We start from the raw sequence: 17292 nt of genomic DNA on the forward strand, positions 1-17292 counted from the left end.
AAAAATAAAAAATAAAGATTGACACTCTATAAACTGCTGGTGTAAGTTTTTACATAGTTAGTTATTGGTTTACTGAGATTTCCCCTTTCATTTGTATCTTCGTGGAAAGCCATCCATTTAGTTTTACTACGTTGTCATGAAAATTGTTTTAACTTGTAATTTTTAATACCTGTGTCTTTCTTTTACCTTGACGAGGTCAACTTAAAGTTCATCCATTTTACTTTGTAAAATAAAGAAATAGGCAATATTTCTTGGAAGTATAAAAACCAAATTGGCAAGGATATCCTCGGATAAAAGGATTGGCAAATTAGGGGAAGAGTGTGAAATGAGGCATCTTTAGTATTTTACTTTATACATTCACAGAATGAAAAGATTAAAAATTTTAAATATTATTATGACTTTAATAAAAATAACTTGGGACTTCTTTTTCTGGTAATATGGCAAACCAGATAACATGAAAAAGTTCTCACTATAAGCCATCTACTTTATAAGGCCAAACAGAATATAAAATATCCTTTATAAATAGGCAAAAAAAGGGGAAGAAAACCTAATGCAATGGAAATGATGAGGAGTTTAAAAAATAAATTAGAAAGGTTTTCATGGTGATTAGACAAGGGAAGGTCAATTTTCCATTTGTTATAACGTTGACACTAATAAATAAGTAGCTACAACACTAAGAAAAACAGATATATGCCGAGGCCGGTTTGGCTCAGTGAATAGAGCGTTGGCCTGCGGACTGAAAGGTCCTGGGTTCAATTCCGGTCAAGGGCATGTACCTGGGTTGCGGGCACATCCCTAGTGGGAGATGTGCAGGAGGCAGCTGATCGATGTTTCTCTCTCATCGATGTTTCTAACTCTCTATCCCTCTCCCTTCCTCTCTGTAAAAAATCAATAAAATATACTAAAAAAAAAAAAAAAAAACAGACATGGAAATGTTATGCTATAGATCCATAAGTCTAAAAGAAGTCGTCTTAATAATAGCCTATTTTTTTAAAAAAAATTTGAAGAGAAACATCAATTTGTTATTCTACTTATTTATGCATTCATTCATTAATTCTTCTACTAGTATGTGCCCTATCAGGATAGAACTTGCAACCTTGACTTACTGGGAAGATGCTCTAAACAACTGAGCACCCTAGGCTTGGGCCACAGTCTATTCTTATTTGATTAAATTTAAGTAAGTTCTATCTATTTAAAGCACATGTCCAAGACATATCTGTAATATTTTTACAGATTAGGTCCATATCTGATGGATGCTAACTCATTTAAAATGATGTTATGGCTATAAAGTGCCATAGACTTTAATTTTCGTTTTTAGAGATTACAACCAATCTTTATCTGATGTTTCTGTTAAAACAAACAGCCCCTTCAGCTTCTAAGGGGCTGTGCATAATAGAATCTATTACTTCCATCAGAAAAAATTTTTTAAACGCTACTGGATGATGAGTATTATAAAAATGTGATTTATGAATTACAAAGAATCCAATGGAGTTTATTCACACCTGTAATGCACTGCGGTCTCTCATGGCTATTTCAAATGAAGTGATCACCACAGGATGAATCTGCAGTGTTCCTTTCCGTTGGTGAATCTTCTTTACCAATTTTCGACGTTCCTGCTGGGTCCCATGATATAACATAGTAGGAATCTAAAAGGTTTTATATAAAAATAATGAAACTATAACAACATTCATCATTTTAGAGAGAAATACTTGTAGTCAATCAATTCTAATAAATTAGTAGACTACTGTGGGAGAATTAAAAAGTTGTAAGAGCCCTAACCAGTTTGGCTCAGCGGATAGAGTGTCAGCCTGCGGACTCAAGGGTCCCAGGTTCGATTCTGGTCAAGGGCATGTACCTTGGTTGCGGGCACATCCCAAGAAGGGAGTGTGCAGGAGGCAGCTGATCGATGTTTCTAACTCTCTATCCCTCTCCCTTCCTCTCTGTAAAAAATCAATAAAATATATTTAAAAAAAAAAAGTTGTAAGAGTCAATCAAATGTAAACCAATGCAGATTACAAAGATACTTCTAAAATATGTTTCTTATGAGGCAGAAATGTGACAACAACAAATATATATGGAAGGTAAACAACCGTAAGAATAAATAGAATTAAAAATAAAATCTACCTAGGTCTATTTCAGGTGAATCAAATTATCCAATACGCCGAAAATCATCCATAGATTTTTTTGGGCAACAAGTCCAATATTACTAGTACCTATTCATCTATATGAACTTAAACTAGGTATTGATGAGATTGAAAGGCAGATAACATGTAGTATTTACACAGAAACCAATATAATTATAGTAAGAGATCTATAATTTAATTCAGACAAACATTTGAAATGATACATACAAAAGGAAACATGTCTTACTTCTGGTGTAAATCTCTGGAATTCAGCTATCCAGTTAGGAAGTGTAGATAATGGGCCACAGACAAGAAAAGGTCCAGGTACTCCTCTCTCAATCATCAAGGCGACTGTAGCAATGCACTGAACTGTCTTTCCCAATCCCATTTCATCTGCTAAAATGCCATTAATTCCATTTTCCCAAAGCATCTGGACAAAATAATATACACTGCATTTAAATTCTGATATAATCACCCACTGAATTAGCAATTTTTTTACCCAAAGATAATTATGAGACTGACATATCCTATATAATAAAAGGGTAATATACAAATTGACCCTAACAGCAGAACTGGGAATGACTGGTCACTATGACACACACTGACACCAGGTCAGTGCACTACCACAGGGGGAGCTCTGCTCAGCCACAAGCCAGGCTGATGGCTGCCAGCATAGGGGTGGTGGCAGGAGCCTCTCCTGCCTCCTCAGCAGAGCTAAGGATGTCGACTGCAGCTTAGGCCTGCTCCCCGCTGGCAAGTGGACATCCCCTGAGGGCTCTGGGGCTGCCAGAGGGATGTCTGACTGCCAGCTTAGGCCCGATCCCCCCCCGGGGAGTGGGCCTAAGCCAGTAGGTGGACATCCCCCGAGGGGTCCCAGACTGCGAGAGGGCACAGGCCAGGCTGAGGGACCCCCTCCCCCAAGTGCACAAATTTTTGTGCACCAGGCCTTTAGTTAATACTATAAGTTATAATACTTGTGGGAAGAAGGGTAATCAAAGTCATAAATGTGTTGGTAGCCTTGAATAAGATAATTTTCACTTAAAAAATTTTTTAAATTGATTTCAAAGAGGAAGAGGAAGAGAGATATAGAAATATTGCTTGTCCCCACCGGGATTGAGCCTGCGACCCTGGCATGTGCCCTGACTGGAAATCAAACTATGCCTTCCTGGATGGATCATAGGTTGATGCTCAACCACTGAGGCACTCCCAGGAGGGCAGATAATGTTCACTTTTAAATATTTTTTTTTTTGGAGAGAGAAAGGGAGGGAGAGAGAAACACCAATATGAAAGAAAACGTTTACTCTGGGTGAATAAATCAGAAAACAAATATTTTCACACAAATGTTTTACATATAATAGTGAATCATGGAAGAAACAACTCAAATGATGTTACATTAATTGGTTATTATATGGAAATGAATTGCTATCTTGTATTAAGATTGAGAATTCATTACCCTGAGCCATTCCATGCCTTCTACTTGGTACCAACGCATCACACCGCCTGTAAAATGTTTTGGTTGCTGAAAGGGTACTGGCTGTCCATTATATTTCCGAACTGGGTCAAAGAAGAGTTTTGTATTCTGCCTAACCGTTTGCGACAATCTATCTTTAATTATACTATTTGAGTCTTTGTTTTTCTGAAGATCTTCTACACAGAGATTAGAAGAGGAGCTTTCATCCTATAAAGAAAAAAGTTTTAATTAGAAGGTTGATACACAATGCTGGTAGGTTGATACACAATGCTGGTACCCTCTACTTATAAAAAAAAATGTAACTGTTAATTAAAACTTACCCAGTGCTATAAGCATTAGGTATGTAGAAATAAAACCTTATGTTGAATAAAACCCTAGAGAGTTACTTCCTTTCCCCCAAATGCAAAGTTACTGGGTGGGGGGAAGACACTTTTGAAATGACTTTTACAATTGTACCTCTTTTCCAAAACTCTAAGTACTACCCAATTTAACTATTTCCTTAATAATTTCCTTCACCCACATAATAGAATTGATAATGTCTATAAAAGAAGAAAAAACAATTTCCTTTCAAGGAACACAGAAACTTTTATTTCAAAATAAGTAATTACTTTCATTGCAGGAAAAGGGCAAAGTAGGTAAAGTTTTAAAATTCACTATATCACACTCAAGAATGTAAATCTATCTGTGACACTCAGCACCAACTATGACCAATGATGGATTTTACTGGTTTGGGACCGCCACAACTCTACTTTAAGAATGTGAAAATGAGGATTAAGTCAATTCATAGGAAAAGGCTTATAAATGATGCCACAACTGGGCATGCAACAAGAAAAGTGAATGGACACTTTTCTGAAATGCTAAGAAATAGAATAAATGGTGAGAAAAAAGTATACTGATGATTAAAAGGATAATAATCAGGGAAGCAAATATAACTCCTAAATTTAATACCTATTTTAAATCTCTTACCTCATTCTCCTTTTTATTTTTTTTAGCCACAGACAAAATTTCCTAGAAAATTGACAAAACAAAATAAGAAGAATGTATATGGTTCATTCATATATTTAACCAACATTTACTGTTCTGATTTTATGCCAGGAAATGGGGATAAGGCCCTCATGGTAATTAAAATAGGACTGAAATGGAAAGACCTCGGGCAAAACTAAGCCTATAGTGTCTTATAAAATTCTTAATTAGGTAACAACACATAAATTGGGATATTTACTCCTGAATTTTCCATTTTTTAAAGTTTGAATAGATGAAGTCCAAATTCACACATGGTCAACAGTCCTCTAGTATAGAGGCTGACAAACTACACCCTGTGCACCAACTCCAGCTGGCAACCTGTTTATTTTATAAATTTAATTAGAACAAAGTCAGGCTCATTTGTTTACAGTGTATCTATGCCTGCTTTCAGGCTACAACAGCCAAATTCAGGGTTGAGTAGTTACCCATTAATTTGAGGCTACTACTGTTACTTAAGAATTGACTCCCAAAAGTATTATAATCTCAACTCTGGCACACTTTAGGTCTCTGTGCATAGACATCTGAATTTGCAATCCTGCGCAAGTGCCAAAGACAAATAAATTGAAAATACAGAATAAAAGAGTTCTGATTTTGAAGTTCCTACGACAAGGGTGTGGAGACAATCAATACCTAGTGTCACCTGGAGACTTAGGCAAAGACAATCATTATCTTTCTTTAGTGATTGACCTCAGCTATATTACAAACATTTGATGAATTAAATTTAGAACAGTGTGATTGGCTAAAGGTCAATAAACCTCAGTAATAGCATTTTTCAACTGCAGGTTGAGTGTGTTCCATAATCAACTAAGTGGGTACTATTATTTTTTAAATGAGGGCAGGGTAAGGAAGAATATCTGTAGACAAGAATTAAATGAAATTTAAAATTTTACACTTTATGAACATGTGAAGAACTTGAATTTTTAAATTTCAGATAAAAGAAAAAGTGTGTAGCTAATAAAGTTAAAATTTTTTAATGTAAGAATGTGATGCATTAAAATATGCTTAAGGAACATTTAAGGTTTGTCATAATTGAAGATGCTCTTTTATTAATTCCTATTATGAGTTCACAAGTGAGAAGGTATAAAAAGGATCTGGTTTTAGAAATGAGTATGTGATCTTAGTTCCCCCTAATGGTCTTCAAGAAGGAACAAGAACAAAATTCTTAAGGTTTTGAGGTTTCAATATATTATAATAATTTCTGATTAGGCCAAGCTCATGCTCCTTTAACAAACAGGAATATGATACCATCTTCTTCCCTCAAACACTTAACAGGCTCAAAAGCCAAGTAGGTAACCGCAATCCATTCAGCTGTAATATAGTTTAAAACCCACAAAAAGGTTTTACTGAACATTGAATCTAATGTGCCCTTCCCCCTTTATTTTTACCTCTTTTGACATGACCTCTGAAATATTGTATGATTCATCTTCTCTTCCTCTTTTCTTTCTCACAACTATAAAAAAATTTCATTTTATTTTTGATAGGAATTGATGCAAAAATATAAACACATATTCTCAAAACCAGAATAAGGAAATTTACCTGGATTCTCTTCACTTGCAGCAATGGAACCTTTACCCTACAGAACAAGGATTTAGAACATTATTTTTTTTAAGGACTGCTATGGTATTATATATTAAAATGAAAGGATTAAGTAAATGTTCCTTGTAGTTGAACCACATCCACAACTCTTTACTTTTATACTTACCAACTCATAACCTTTTTCTGTACTTTCCTGCTATAACTTATTTGTAACCAGAACCCTCTACTTTCCTCATTTTTTTATTTTACAAGAAAAATTTCAAAATTAACCATAAAAGACATTTTTACTTTGAAATTACCACGCACATCTTCTATGCTTATGCTAACGATATTCAACTGGTATTGTATAAAAGTAGTACTCATTTTCAGTGAAACTGAAAGTTAAATACAATGAAATGTAGAAAGAATACTGACTAAAATACTAAGAGAAGATAAGGGAGAGGAAGAGATGTTTAAACACAGTTTGAAACAGAGTTGGAAAAAATTAGGAACAGGTAAACATGTATGAGAAATGAAAATGACCAATAAGCTCAATTAAATGATAGAAAAAGAGGATTAAAAATGAAAATACCAAAAGGGACTGGTGAAATGGAATAGACAGAATTTAATAGTTTGTAACTTTAGAACAAAGCGGAGATGAGGGGACAAGGGACACACACAAAACCCTGGTAATAAAAACTTAGCTAGAAAAAAAGTGAATTAAATCAACAGGCTGAAGGGTAGAGATTAAATGGTTACGCTAGTAAAATTATCTCCTATTCTACCTATTGGCATTGTGATATTTCCTAATAAAAGCAGTTTTGAATAGGAACTAAGTGTTGGGCCTGAAACTGATCCTGGTATTATTGTATATCAGATTTGTGATCTTCAGCAAGTTGCAGTGAATTCTCATTCACTAGTTAGGTTCTATGAAGTCACCGCAAATAATAAATTGGTGAACACTAAACCACTGCCTCTAGGAGAGATACACGTTTAGGTTCCTGCATTTTCTAGTCATATCTTTATCAACTGATGAAATATATAACCTTGTTTTATTGTGTGTTGCTATTTTATCTTAACATATATGTTGAATAACATTGAACTCGGGGCCAAAAGCACTGTAACTATTGAAGGAAAGTTTATTAACCTAGGAATTTTCTCCACTATGTACAACACAACCTTCTCACATTAGAAACACCAGAAAGCACTTTGGCACAATGTGGCTACGGGCCATTTTAAACAGCAAAATCAACAAATGTCACAGCATTAAATAGACCACGAAAAGAACACCTTTTTATAGTGTGATGGCTTAAATAAGGCAGATCACCACTTTGTTTGACCTTAGCAGGGAACGTGTGTTGGGAGATTCAAATTTTTGGCAATTCTGCACATGCATACTTATGAATGTCCATAAAAACACGAGTGTTGATTTTGGGGTTACAAATAAATGTTAGTACGCTAATTTTCAAATACATAATCTGAAAATGAGGATGGACTATAGTTAATCTCCTTGCATCAGTTTCTTTAAATGTAAAATGGAGCCCTGGCTAGTATGATTCAGTTGGTTGAGCAATGTCCCATGCACCAAAAGGGTGCAGGTTAGATTCTTGGTCAGGGCACATGCCCTGGTTGTAGGCTGGATTCCCTGTAGGGGCCATGCAGAAGGCAATGATCAATGTGTGTGTCTCTCTCTCTCAAATAAGGAAAACAGGGACGATAACAGTATCTCTACCTAAAAGCTGTTTTGAGAATTACTAACACATAAAAGTACTCACTAAATGTCACCCTCATTATTCCTCTTTTCATTAGCACAGCTGTTTTTATAATTTCGCATCATTATGGCATTAAACAGCCTCACGTTGAAACATAATCTTCAAAAAGATCACATCTAAAATTCAGGCTAGATGGACGGATGTGGCTGAGCGTCTACTTAGGAACCAGGAGGTCAAGGTTCGATTCCCTGTGAGGGCACATGCCCGGGTTGTGGGCTCAATCCATAGTAGCGGGTGTGCAGGAGGCAGCCAATTAATGATTCTCTCTTATCATTGATGTTCTCGCTCTCTCCTCCTTTCCTCTCTGAAATCAATAAAAAGATATATTAAAAATAAAAATATAGCCCTTGCCAGTTTGGCTCGGTAGATAGAGCATTGGCCTGCAGACTGAAGGGTCCCAGGTTCGAGTCTAGTCAAGGGCACATGCCCAGGTTGTGGGCTCGATCCCCAATAGGGGGTGTGCAGGATGCAGCCAATCAATGATTCTCTCTCATCACTGATGTTTCTTTCTCTCTCTCTCTCTCTCTCTCTCTTCCTTCCTCTCTGAAATCAATAAAAATATATATAAAAAATAAAAAAATAAATTCATGCTACCCTAAAATGAGTATTTTATCATCTGAAATATTTTAAGACTATCTGGTCCACTGTCACAGCTATACATAAGCTAAAAATTTTGATTATGTCCTGTTATGGCTATAAGTTGACATGATAAGGTGAAGACATGAAGAAGAAAGTGATCATTACTGGCTCCAAAAGTGCTGGCCACTTATAAAATGCCTTGCAGTATAAAACACTTGCAGATTTTCCTCAAATAAGAAAGTAAAATTTTGCATATATGAAATATAGTCCACAGAATAAAAAACTGAAGAGGTAATACTTTTTAGAGCTCTCCTTACATATATAAAATACTGAAACAGTTTTACATGTTCCTATGAAGTTTATAACAAAGACAAATTATCAAAGTAAATATATGATCAATAAAGTTGAAAGAATACAAAAGATTTTCTTCAATATTTAAGGCAGCAGTTCTCAATCTAAGGGTCACGACCCCTTTGGGGGTGGAACAACCCTTTCACAGGGGCCGCCTAAATACATCCTGCATGTCAGGTATTTACATTACGATTCATAACAGTAGCAAAATTAGTTATGAAGTAGCAATGAAAATAATTTTATGGTTGGGGGCCACCACAACATGAGGAACTGTATTAAAGGGTCACGGCATTACGAAGGTTGAGAACCACTGATTTAAGGTAACATATGCAATATACTCTAGATTACTATATATTACCGTAGTAACTTTGGATGATTCCTTTTTCCTCTCTAATTTCTCTTTCTTCTTCAGTTCCTATAAAATAATTTTTCTTAGTGTCACAAACAGAAATGCAAAGTAAAAAAAAAAATCTCAAATAACATGTTAAGAATAAAGAATTTTTAAAAATAAAAAATTTTGTTTAGAATCACTAATCATCCAAGAGATGCAAATCAAAATTACAATGCGGTACCATCTCACACCTGTCAGAATGGCTATCATCAACAAATCAACACACGACAAGTGCTGGAGAGGATGTGGAGAAGAAGGAACCCTCGTGCACTGCTGGTGGGAATGCAGACTGGTGCAGCTACTGTGGAGAACAGTATGGAGTTTCCTCAAAAAAACTAAAACTGGAACTCCCATTTGACCCCGTGATCCCACTTCTAGGACTATATCCCAAGAAACTAGAAACACCAATTAGAAAGGATATATGCACCCCTATGTTCAAAGCAGCACAATTCACCATAGCTAAAATTTGATAACAGCCTAAGAGGCCATCAGTAGATGAGTGGATTAAAAAACTTGTGGTACATCTATACAACGGAATACTATGCTGCAGTAAAAAAAGGAGTTCTTACCATTTGCAACAGCATGGATGGAACTGGAGAGCATTATGCTAAGTGAAATAAGCCAGTCAGAGAAAGATAAATATCACATGATCTCACTCATTTATGGAATACAATGAACAACATAAACTCATGAACAAAAACAGATCCAGAGACAGAGAAGCATCGATCAGACCGTCAAACCTCAAAGGGAAGGTAGGAGAGGGTGGGGCTAAGGGGGAGGGATCAACCAAAGGACTTATATGCAAGCATATAGGCCTAACCAATGGACACAGACAACAGGGGGGTGAGGGCATGAGTAGGGGGAGGTGGGGGGTAATGTGGGGATAAGGACACATATGTAATAATCAATAAAAAATTAAAAAAAAAAAGAACTTGCACTTGAAGATTTCATGAAACAGGGAAAAGATGTGCCCTCCTGCCTTAAACAACAAAAATCCAGATAAAATCTATAATAATAAAAGCGCAATATGCTAATTAGACCAGATGTCCTGTCGGAGGGAAGCCCAGGTCCCGGGGGCCAGAGGGAAGCTGGTGCCAGCAGCCAGGGGAAGGAAGGCCTACTTTTGCACGAATTTCGTGAATCAGGCCTCTAGTATAGTAATATTAAACAACTAGAGGCCCGGTGCACGAAATTCATACACTGGGGGGAGGGGGGGGGTGCTATCCCTCAGCCCAACCTGCACCCTCTCCAATCTGGGACCCCTCAGGCAGTCGGACATCCCTTTTACAATCCAGGACTGCTGGCTCCCAACTGCTCGCCTGCCTGCCTGCCTGATTGCCCCCAATCACTTCTGCCTGCCCGCCTGATCACCCCCTAAGCACTCCCCTGCCAGCCTGATCGACGTCTAACTGTTCCCCTGCTGGCCTGGTCCCCCCAAACTGCCCTCCTCTGCCTGCCTGGTCACCTCTAACTGCCCTCCCCTGCACACCCAGGCACCCCCAACTGCCTTCCCCTGCAGGCCATCTTGTGGCCACATGGGGGCGGCCATCTTGTGTGTTGGAGTGATGGTCAATTTGCGTACTGGTCGTTACTAATTAGCATATCTGGTCGTGACTGAGGGGATTGTGGCCAATTTGCATATTACCCTTTTATTAATATAGATTATTAGTACAGATGGTTTTCAAACAACATACAGCAAAGGACAGTGGACAATGACCAACAGGAAATAAATGAGGTGTGTTTTCTGATGAAAGTTTACCGCCTGAAGGCAATTTCCAAGAGTAAATAATGGATGGAGAACCCAAACACAGCTCAGCAATCTGAGTTGAGACAGAGTGCTAGCACACCCAGGGTAAAGTAACGGAGAGAAGAGCTACATACAAAGAAAGCTCTGAAGATTAGCAGTCAAGTATTTGCTGGGCACTGATTAGTAAGAGTGTTAAGAATACCAAGGCCAGGAAAAGCCACTAGAAAGAAGCAGCTGCAACAACCTCTGCACTGCTACTGATTAGGAATAGTTTATATTCCTGTCAACCAAGTAAAAAGGCTTCAAGGTTTGTTCTTCTATGTTTCATTTTACCATACAAAGGTTTAAAAGGGGGCTATAAGCAAGGAAAAGAAAAAAACAAAAAACAAAAAAAAACCCTTAGCAAATGTAGTAAGAAGAATAGAACCAGGTAAAGTGGATCAGGAGTGTGAGGGTAGAGGTGTCAAGTGATAACCTTAAAGAACTGTATGGGGAAGGAAGTCCCAAAGAAAAAAAATTCTTTACCCAGTAAAAATATCGATCAAAAGTGAAATCAAATTGAAGACTTTTTCAGACACACAAAAGCTGAAAGACCATTATCACCAACAGAAATTGCAAATTAATCTAAATACAGAAAGCAGATCAATGCCTCTCTGGTGATGAAGAAGTGAGGGATGAAGATAGGAAATGAGGTATGGAAGAGAATTAAAAAGGGGCAGGAATTCAACCATGAAAAAGTATAAAACCTTGCCATTCATGACAACCATAGATGGACCTTGACGGCAGTATGCTAAGTGAAACAAGTCAGACAGAGAAAGATAAATCCATATGATCTCACTTATGTGTGGAATCTTAAAAAACAAAAACCACATTGATATAAAGAACAGATTGGTAGTTAAAGGGGAGGAAGAAATGGGTGAATAAGGTCAAAAGGTATAAATTTCTAGTTATAAAATAGAATACACTTAATATTGTACTGTATATGTGTAAGTTACTAGAAGAGTAAATCTCAAAAGTTCTCGTAAGAAAGAAAATTTTGGCCCTGGCCAGCACGGCTCAGTTGGTTGGAGCACTGTCTTATACACTAAAAGGTCACGAGTTCGATTCCTGATCAGTGCACATATCCAGGTTGTGGGTTAATCCCCAGTTGGGGTGTGTATGGAAGGTCGATGAACTTCGGGGTGTGTAACTGCTCGATGAACATATCCTCGGGTGAGGATTAAATGAAAAGGAAGAACATTTTGTTAACTATGTATGGTGATAGATATTAACTAAACTTATTGTGGTGTTCATTTTGCAATATATAAATAGTCTGTCATTATGCTGTACACCGGAAACTAATATGTCAATTATACCTCAAAGGGGGACAGGCAGGAATAATTTTTTGCAGTTGATGATTATGTTAATTATCTTACTTGTGGCCTCATGGGTGTACACATATGTAAGTCAAAACTTAGAAAATTATTCATTTTAAGAATGTGCAATTTTGTCCATGTCAGTTATATCTCAATAAAGCAATTAAGAAAGTCAACAACAAAATTCACAATTTCCAACATCCAAAAAAATCACTAGACAGGACAAGTCAGTTAACAGGTGAATAGAGAATAAATGGTGGTATATTCATATAATAGAATGTTTCTCGGGAATGAAAAGAATGACCTACTGAGTAAACATAAGTGAATCTCAAAAATATGCTGAGCTAAAGAAGCAAGACACAAAGAATATTTACCATACGACTCCATTTATATGAAATTCTAGAAGAAAGAATATTAATATATAGTGACAGAAAACAGAATCAGTGGTGGCTGTCACTGAGGAATAGGGATTACTCAACAAGAGAACTTTTAAAAATGACAGAAATGTTTTTTCATCTTGATTGTGCTGACAGTTACACAAAACTATACTTTGGTCAAAAGTCATCATCAATCACATATACATACCTCTAATTGTTGTTGTTCCATTTTAGTCAATAAAAATTTAGAGTAGATATTGCTTTTTTCAAGCAAATGTTGAAGTCTACGGTACCGAATGTCCACGGACTCTCTATCCCAGGACTTGTGAGCCTATCCAAAGGAAAAGCTTCCATAATTATTGTCATACATTGACTTTTTGCATAAGGTGTAACAATACTGGCTAAACAAATGTTCTTTAGATTTAATATATTTCATGTAACTAATGAAAATTTTAAAATAATATTAAATAATTTACTAAAAAGATTTTATTTTCCAAACCAAAAACTAGAATAGCTGAAAAAATATGATTCTTGGGCTCAACAGGCAATCTGGTAATATGAAAGCATGGATACCAAAATATTGAAATTTCAGACACTGGACATGTAGTTACTGTCATTTACTAAGTTGAGGGTCCCTTTAAAAATACTGGCAATTAAAGTTAGAAAGTGAGTATTTAATTCTAGTTGGAATTTAGTGTTTAAAAAATCAAATAAAAAAATTTATATGCCAGTTTTAATTGAAAGAACATTGGAATTACAACATAATGCCATTGGTGAGGGAATAGAACATTTCAGAATCGTAAAACTGTGTTGTTAAAATATTGGAACGTGTTAAATCTATTGATTTCTTTCAAGCCTTTTCTCTATCCTCCTGCAGCATTGTGTTCCCCAGTTTCCCCCTTTTTAGTTTTCTTTTACTTTATCGTTCACCTCTGTACAACTTCTGATTTCAAAGTTCTACTTTACTGCTTTTTAAATTACTGCATATTACTTTTGCATACCATTTGTTGAGTGATTTCTAAGCATCTACAATAGTGGATTCACAATGATAAATGTTTAATATTTTAAAAGAACAGCACAAGACAGAAAACATAAAGGCAACAAATACTACAGGTCAGTGGCCCACACACTTTTTCTGTGAAAGGCAAAACATAAATATTTAAATATTTGAGTATCATATGGTTTTTACCACAAATACTCAATTATGCCTTTTTACATAAGAGCAGTCATGTACAGTATGTTAATAATGAACATAATTGTGTTTCAATAAAACTATTTAGTCAATAGGAACAGGTCAAATGCTATTCATAATTTGCCACGCCAGTATAATCTGAATTCAAAGTAAAGCATTAGGTGGGCTGAAGTGAAACAATTGAGAGTGGACTTCACCTATTGAAACCAAACATCAATTCCACTCCTAAGACAAAGAGTGAGCGAGTGTGTGAGATGGAGCTAGGTAGCATAATTTAATTAATTTTAATTTAATGGTTAGAGCTTGACCTTATAAATCAGGCACCATTAAATATTGGCTTTTGCATTTCCTAGATCTCTCTAGAGCAGCGGTTCTCAACCTGTGGGTTGTGACCCCTTTGGGGGTCGAACGACCCTTTCACAGGGGCCACCTAAGACTATCAGAAAACACATATATAATTACATATTGTTTTTGTGATTAATCAGTATGCTTTAATTATGTTCAATTTGTAACAATGAAAATACATCCTGCATATCAGATAGTTACATTACGATTCATAACAGTAGCAAAATTACAGTTATGAAGTAGCAACAAAAATAATTATGGTTGGGGGGGTCACCACAACATGAGGAACCGTATTAAAGGGTCTCGGCATTAGGAAGGTTGAAAACCACTGCTCTAGAGTTTCTTTCAAAATAAATTTATTCTCTATTACAAAACCAATGACAATAAGACACTTATGGATAAAAATAACCAAAGTAACACATTACACAAAAAATATTTTAAAATCGCCCATAATCTTACCCATGCAGTTAATCTGTTAATATCTTATCAAACTCAATTTTCAGTTCTTTTAAAACAGCCTTTCTTTTACTATTCCCAATATACTACCGTGATTACCATAGGCAGTCAATGAATGAGGTGGGTCTTACAAATGGGGAGATGAAATTACTTAGGACTTTATAAAATGAATTCTTAAATTTTTAACTTTATATATTTGTTTAAAAATTTAGTGAAAAGTATTCTGGGCGTAATTTACATATATTTGCTAGCTTAAATCCTGTTCACAATAAATTAGCAGCCATTTTTAAAAATTGAAGCTTTGCCGAAACCGGTTTGGCTTAGTGGATAGGGCGTCGGCCTGCGGACTGAAAGGTCCCGGGTTCGATTCCGGTCAGGGGCATGTACCTGGGTTGCGCGCACATCCCCAGTAGGAGATGTGCAGGAGGCAGCTGATCGATGTTTTTCTCTCATCGATGTTTCTAACTCTCTATCTCTCTCCTTCTCTCTGTAAAAAATCAATAAAATATATTTTAAAAAAAAATAAGCCGAAACCGGTTTGGCTCAGTGGATAGAGCGTCGGCCTGCGGACTGAGAGGTCCCGGGTTCGATTCCGGTCAAGGGCATGTGCCTGGGTTGCGGGCACATCACCAGTAGGAGATGTGCAGGAGGCAGCTGATCGATGATTCTCTCTCATCGATGTTTCTAACTCTCTATCTCTCTCCCTTCCTCTCTGTAAAAAATCAATAAACTATATTAAAAAAAATAAAATAAAGCCAACATTTAAAAAAAATAAATAAATAAAATAAAAAATAAAATTGAAGCTTTAAGGCCGAACCGGTTTGGCTCAGTGGATAGAGCGTCAGCCTGCGGACTCAAGGGTCCCGGGTTCGATTCCGGTCAAGGGCATGTACCCTGGTTGCGGGCACATCCCCAGTGGGGGGTGTGCAGGAGGCAGCTGATCGATCTCTCTCATCAATGTTTCTAACTCTCTATCCCTCTTCCTTCTTCTCTGTAAAAAATCAATAAAATATATTTTTAAAAAAGAAAGAAAATATTATAAAAAATAAATAAATAAATAAAATTGAAGCTTTAAGATGCCATCATGAACAATTTACAATTAATGTAATTAGAATACTATGCCAATGGTTAACCTTTAAACCCAGTCTTAAATATTTCAAAATAATTTTGCAGCAAATCTTATCATTACTTTTTTAAAAATATATTTTATTGATATTTTACAGAGGGGAAGTGAGAGGGATAGAGTTAGAACCATCGATGAGAGAGAAACATTGATCAGCTGCCTCCTACACACCTCCTACTGGGGATGTGCCCACAACCAAAGTACATGCCCTTGACCGGAATTGAACCTAGGACCTTTCAGTCCGCAGGCCAACGCTCTATCCACTGAGCCAAACCGGTGAGGGCTCATTACTTTTTCTTGACTTAACTTTATTATGTTATAGTAAGGTGAGAACCCGGCAGGGAGTGAATCTTGAGTACAGTGAAAGTGTATGCTAACAAGAGACCAAAGGCATCAATAAATTCCCTTTGTCTACCCCACAGTCTCTCCCAACACAACCCCAGATTTTGGGGGTGGGAGGAGTTATATTTCAGTCTACACAATATAAACTATTTTCCTTTTACCTCTCCCAAGATCTCACCTTTTCCCTCCCCCACTTCAGCACATTAACTGCTACACTTATGTATTCTAGACTAACAATGGCTTCTTTCTAAAGGAAATGCAGGTTAAACTCAAAAGAAAATAATTGTAGCACATGAATGTCACAGTCATTGTCCAGGCATTTTACAAACATTAAAATCTCCTAAAGCAAAGTAAATGCTTCTCATTAAGACTTAAGCTGGCTCTTCCTCTAGTAAGTATATTCTTCTAAATATATGCCCATAAATACTGTATCCTCTGGAAAGGAAAAAGATCTTTACTTTTCTACAGTGAGGTTTTTGGCCTCCAAAGACTTGTAGGTAGAGACTCATTCTTATAACTTTCTCCAAAATCACATAGAAAATAATTTATAAATGTCAAGTGCAAAAATTAATCAAACTAGTTCAATACTTTCATAAAAAGACAACGTAATAACAATGGAGCACAATACAAGGCTTTTAACAAATTATACCCTTGTATTAGGATTAAAAAGAACTATATGCTTTATTCATGGAAGAACTTAAAGTGGATTAAAAATTGCTATTTTAGCCGAAACCGGTTTGGTTCAGTGGATAGAGCGTCGGTCTGCGGACTGAAAGGTCCCAGGTTCGATTCCGGTTAAGGGCATGTACCTGGGTTGCGGGCATATCCCCAGTAGGAGATGTGCAGGAGGCAGCTGATTGATGTTTCTCTCTCATCGATGTTTCTAACTCTCTATCTCTCTCCCTTCCTCTCTGTAAAATATCAATAAAAAAATATATATTAAAAAAAATTGCTATTTTAATTGTACAACTGCTTTTAAAAAAGAGCTAGCTGTACTATACTTATCTCTCAACAACAACAATTCTAAAAAAAGTTTAGAATTGCAAAATGTTCAAAAGTTTAAAAATATCACTGGAAGCAGAAATCATTTTGATTGCTAGTTTCATCAGCTAATACTCATGGTACTAAAA

General features: G+C 36.4%; 1 protein-coding gene across 3 annotated transcripts in view; it reads right to left on the reverse strand.

Annotated features, from left to right (window-relative positions):
- The window catches only part of HELLS (helicase, lymphoid specific), a 41315-nt gene that overhangs the window by 21641 nt on the left and 2382 nt on the right, over positions 1-17292 (reverse strand). For all 3 annotated transcript variants that reach the window (XM_036336544.1, XM_036336546.1, XM_036336545.1), the window contains 8 exons: positions 12913-13035; positions 9193-9249; positions 6154-6190; positions 6003-6067; positions 4561-4602; positions 3577-3801; positions 2371-2553; positions 1503-1646 (listed from right to left, as the gene is read on the reverse strand). In XM_036336544.1, coding sequence (XP_036192437.1) covers positions 1503-1646; positions 2371-2553; positions 3577-3801; positions 4561-4602; positions 6003-6067; positions 6154-6190; positions 9193-9249; positions 12913-13035 — 876 coding nt within the window. The remainder of the gene's footprint in view (positions 1-1502; positions 1647-2370; positions 2554-3576; positions 3802-4560; positions 4603-6002; positions 6068-6153; positions 6191-9192; positions 9250-12912; positions 13036-17292) is intronic.

This window comes from Myotis myotis, unplaced genomic scaffold (genome assembly GCF_014108235.1).
Source record: "Myotis myotis isolate mMyoMyo1 unplaced genomic scaffold, mMyoMyo1.p scaffold_m19_p_15, whole genome shotgun sequence".
NCBI lineage: Eukaryota > Metazoa > Chordata > Mammalia > Chiroptera > Vespertilionidae > Myotis > Myotis myotis.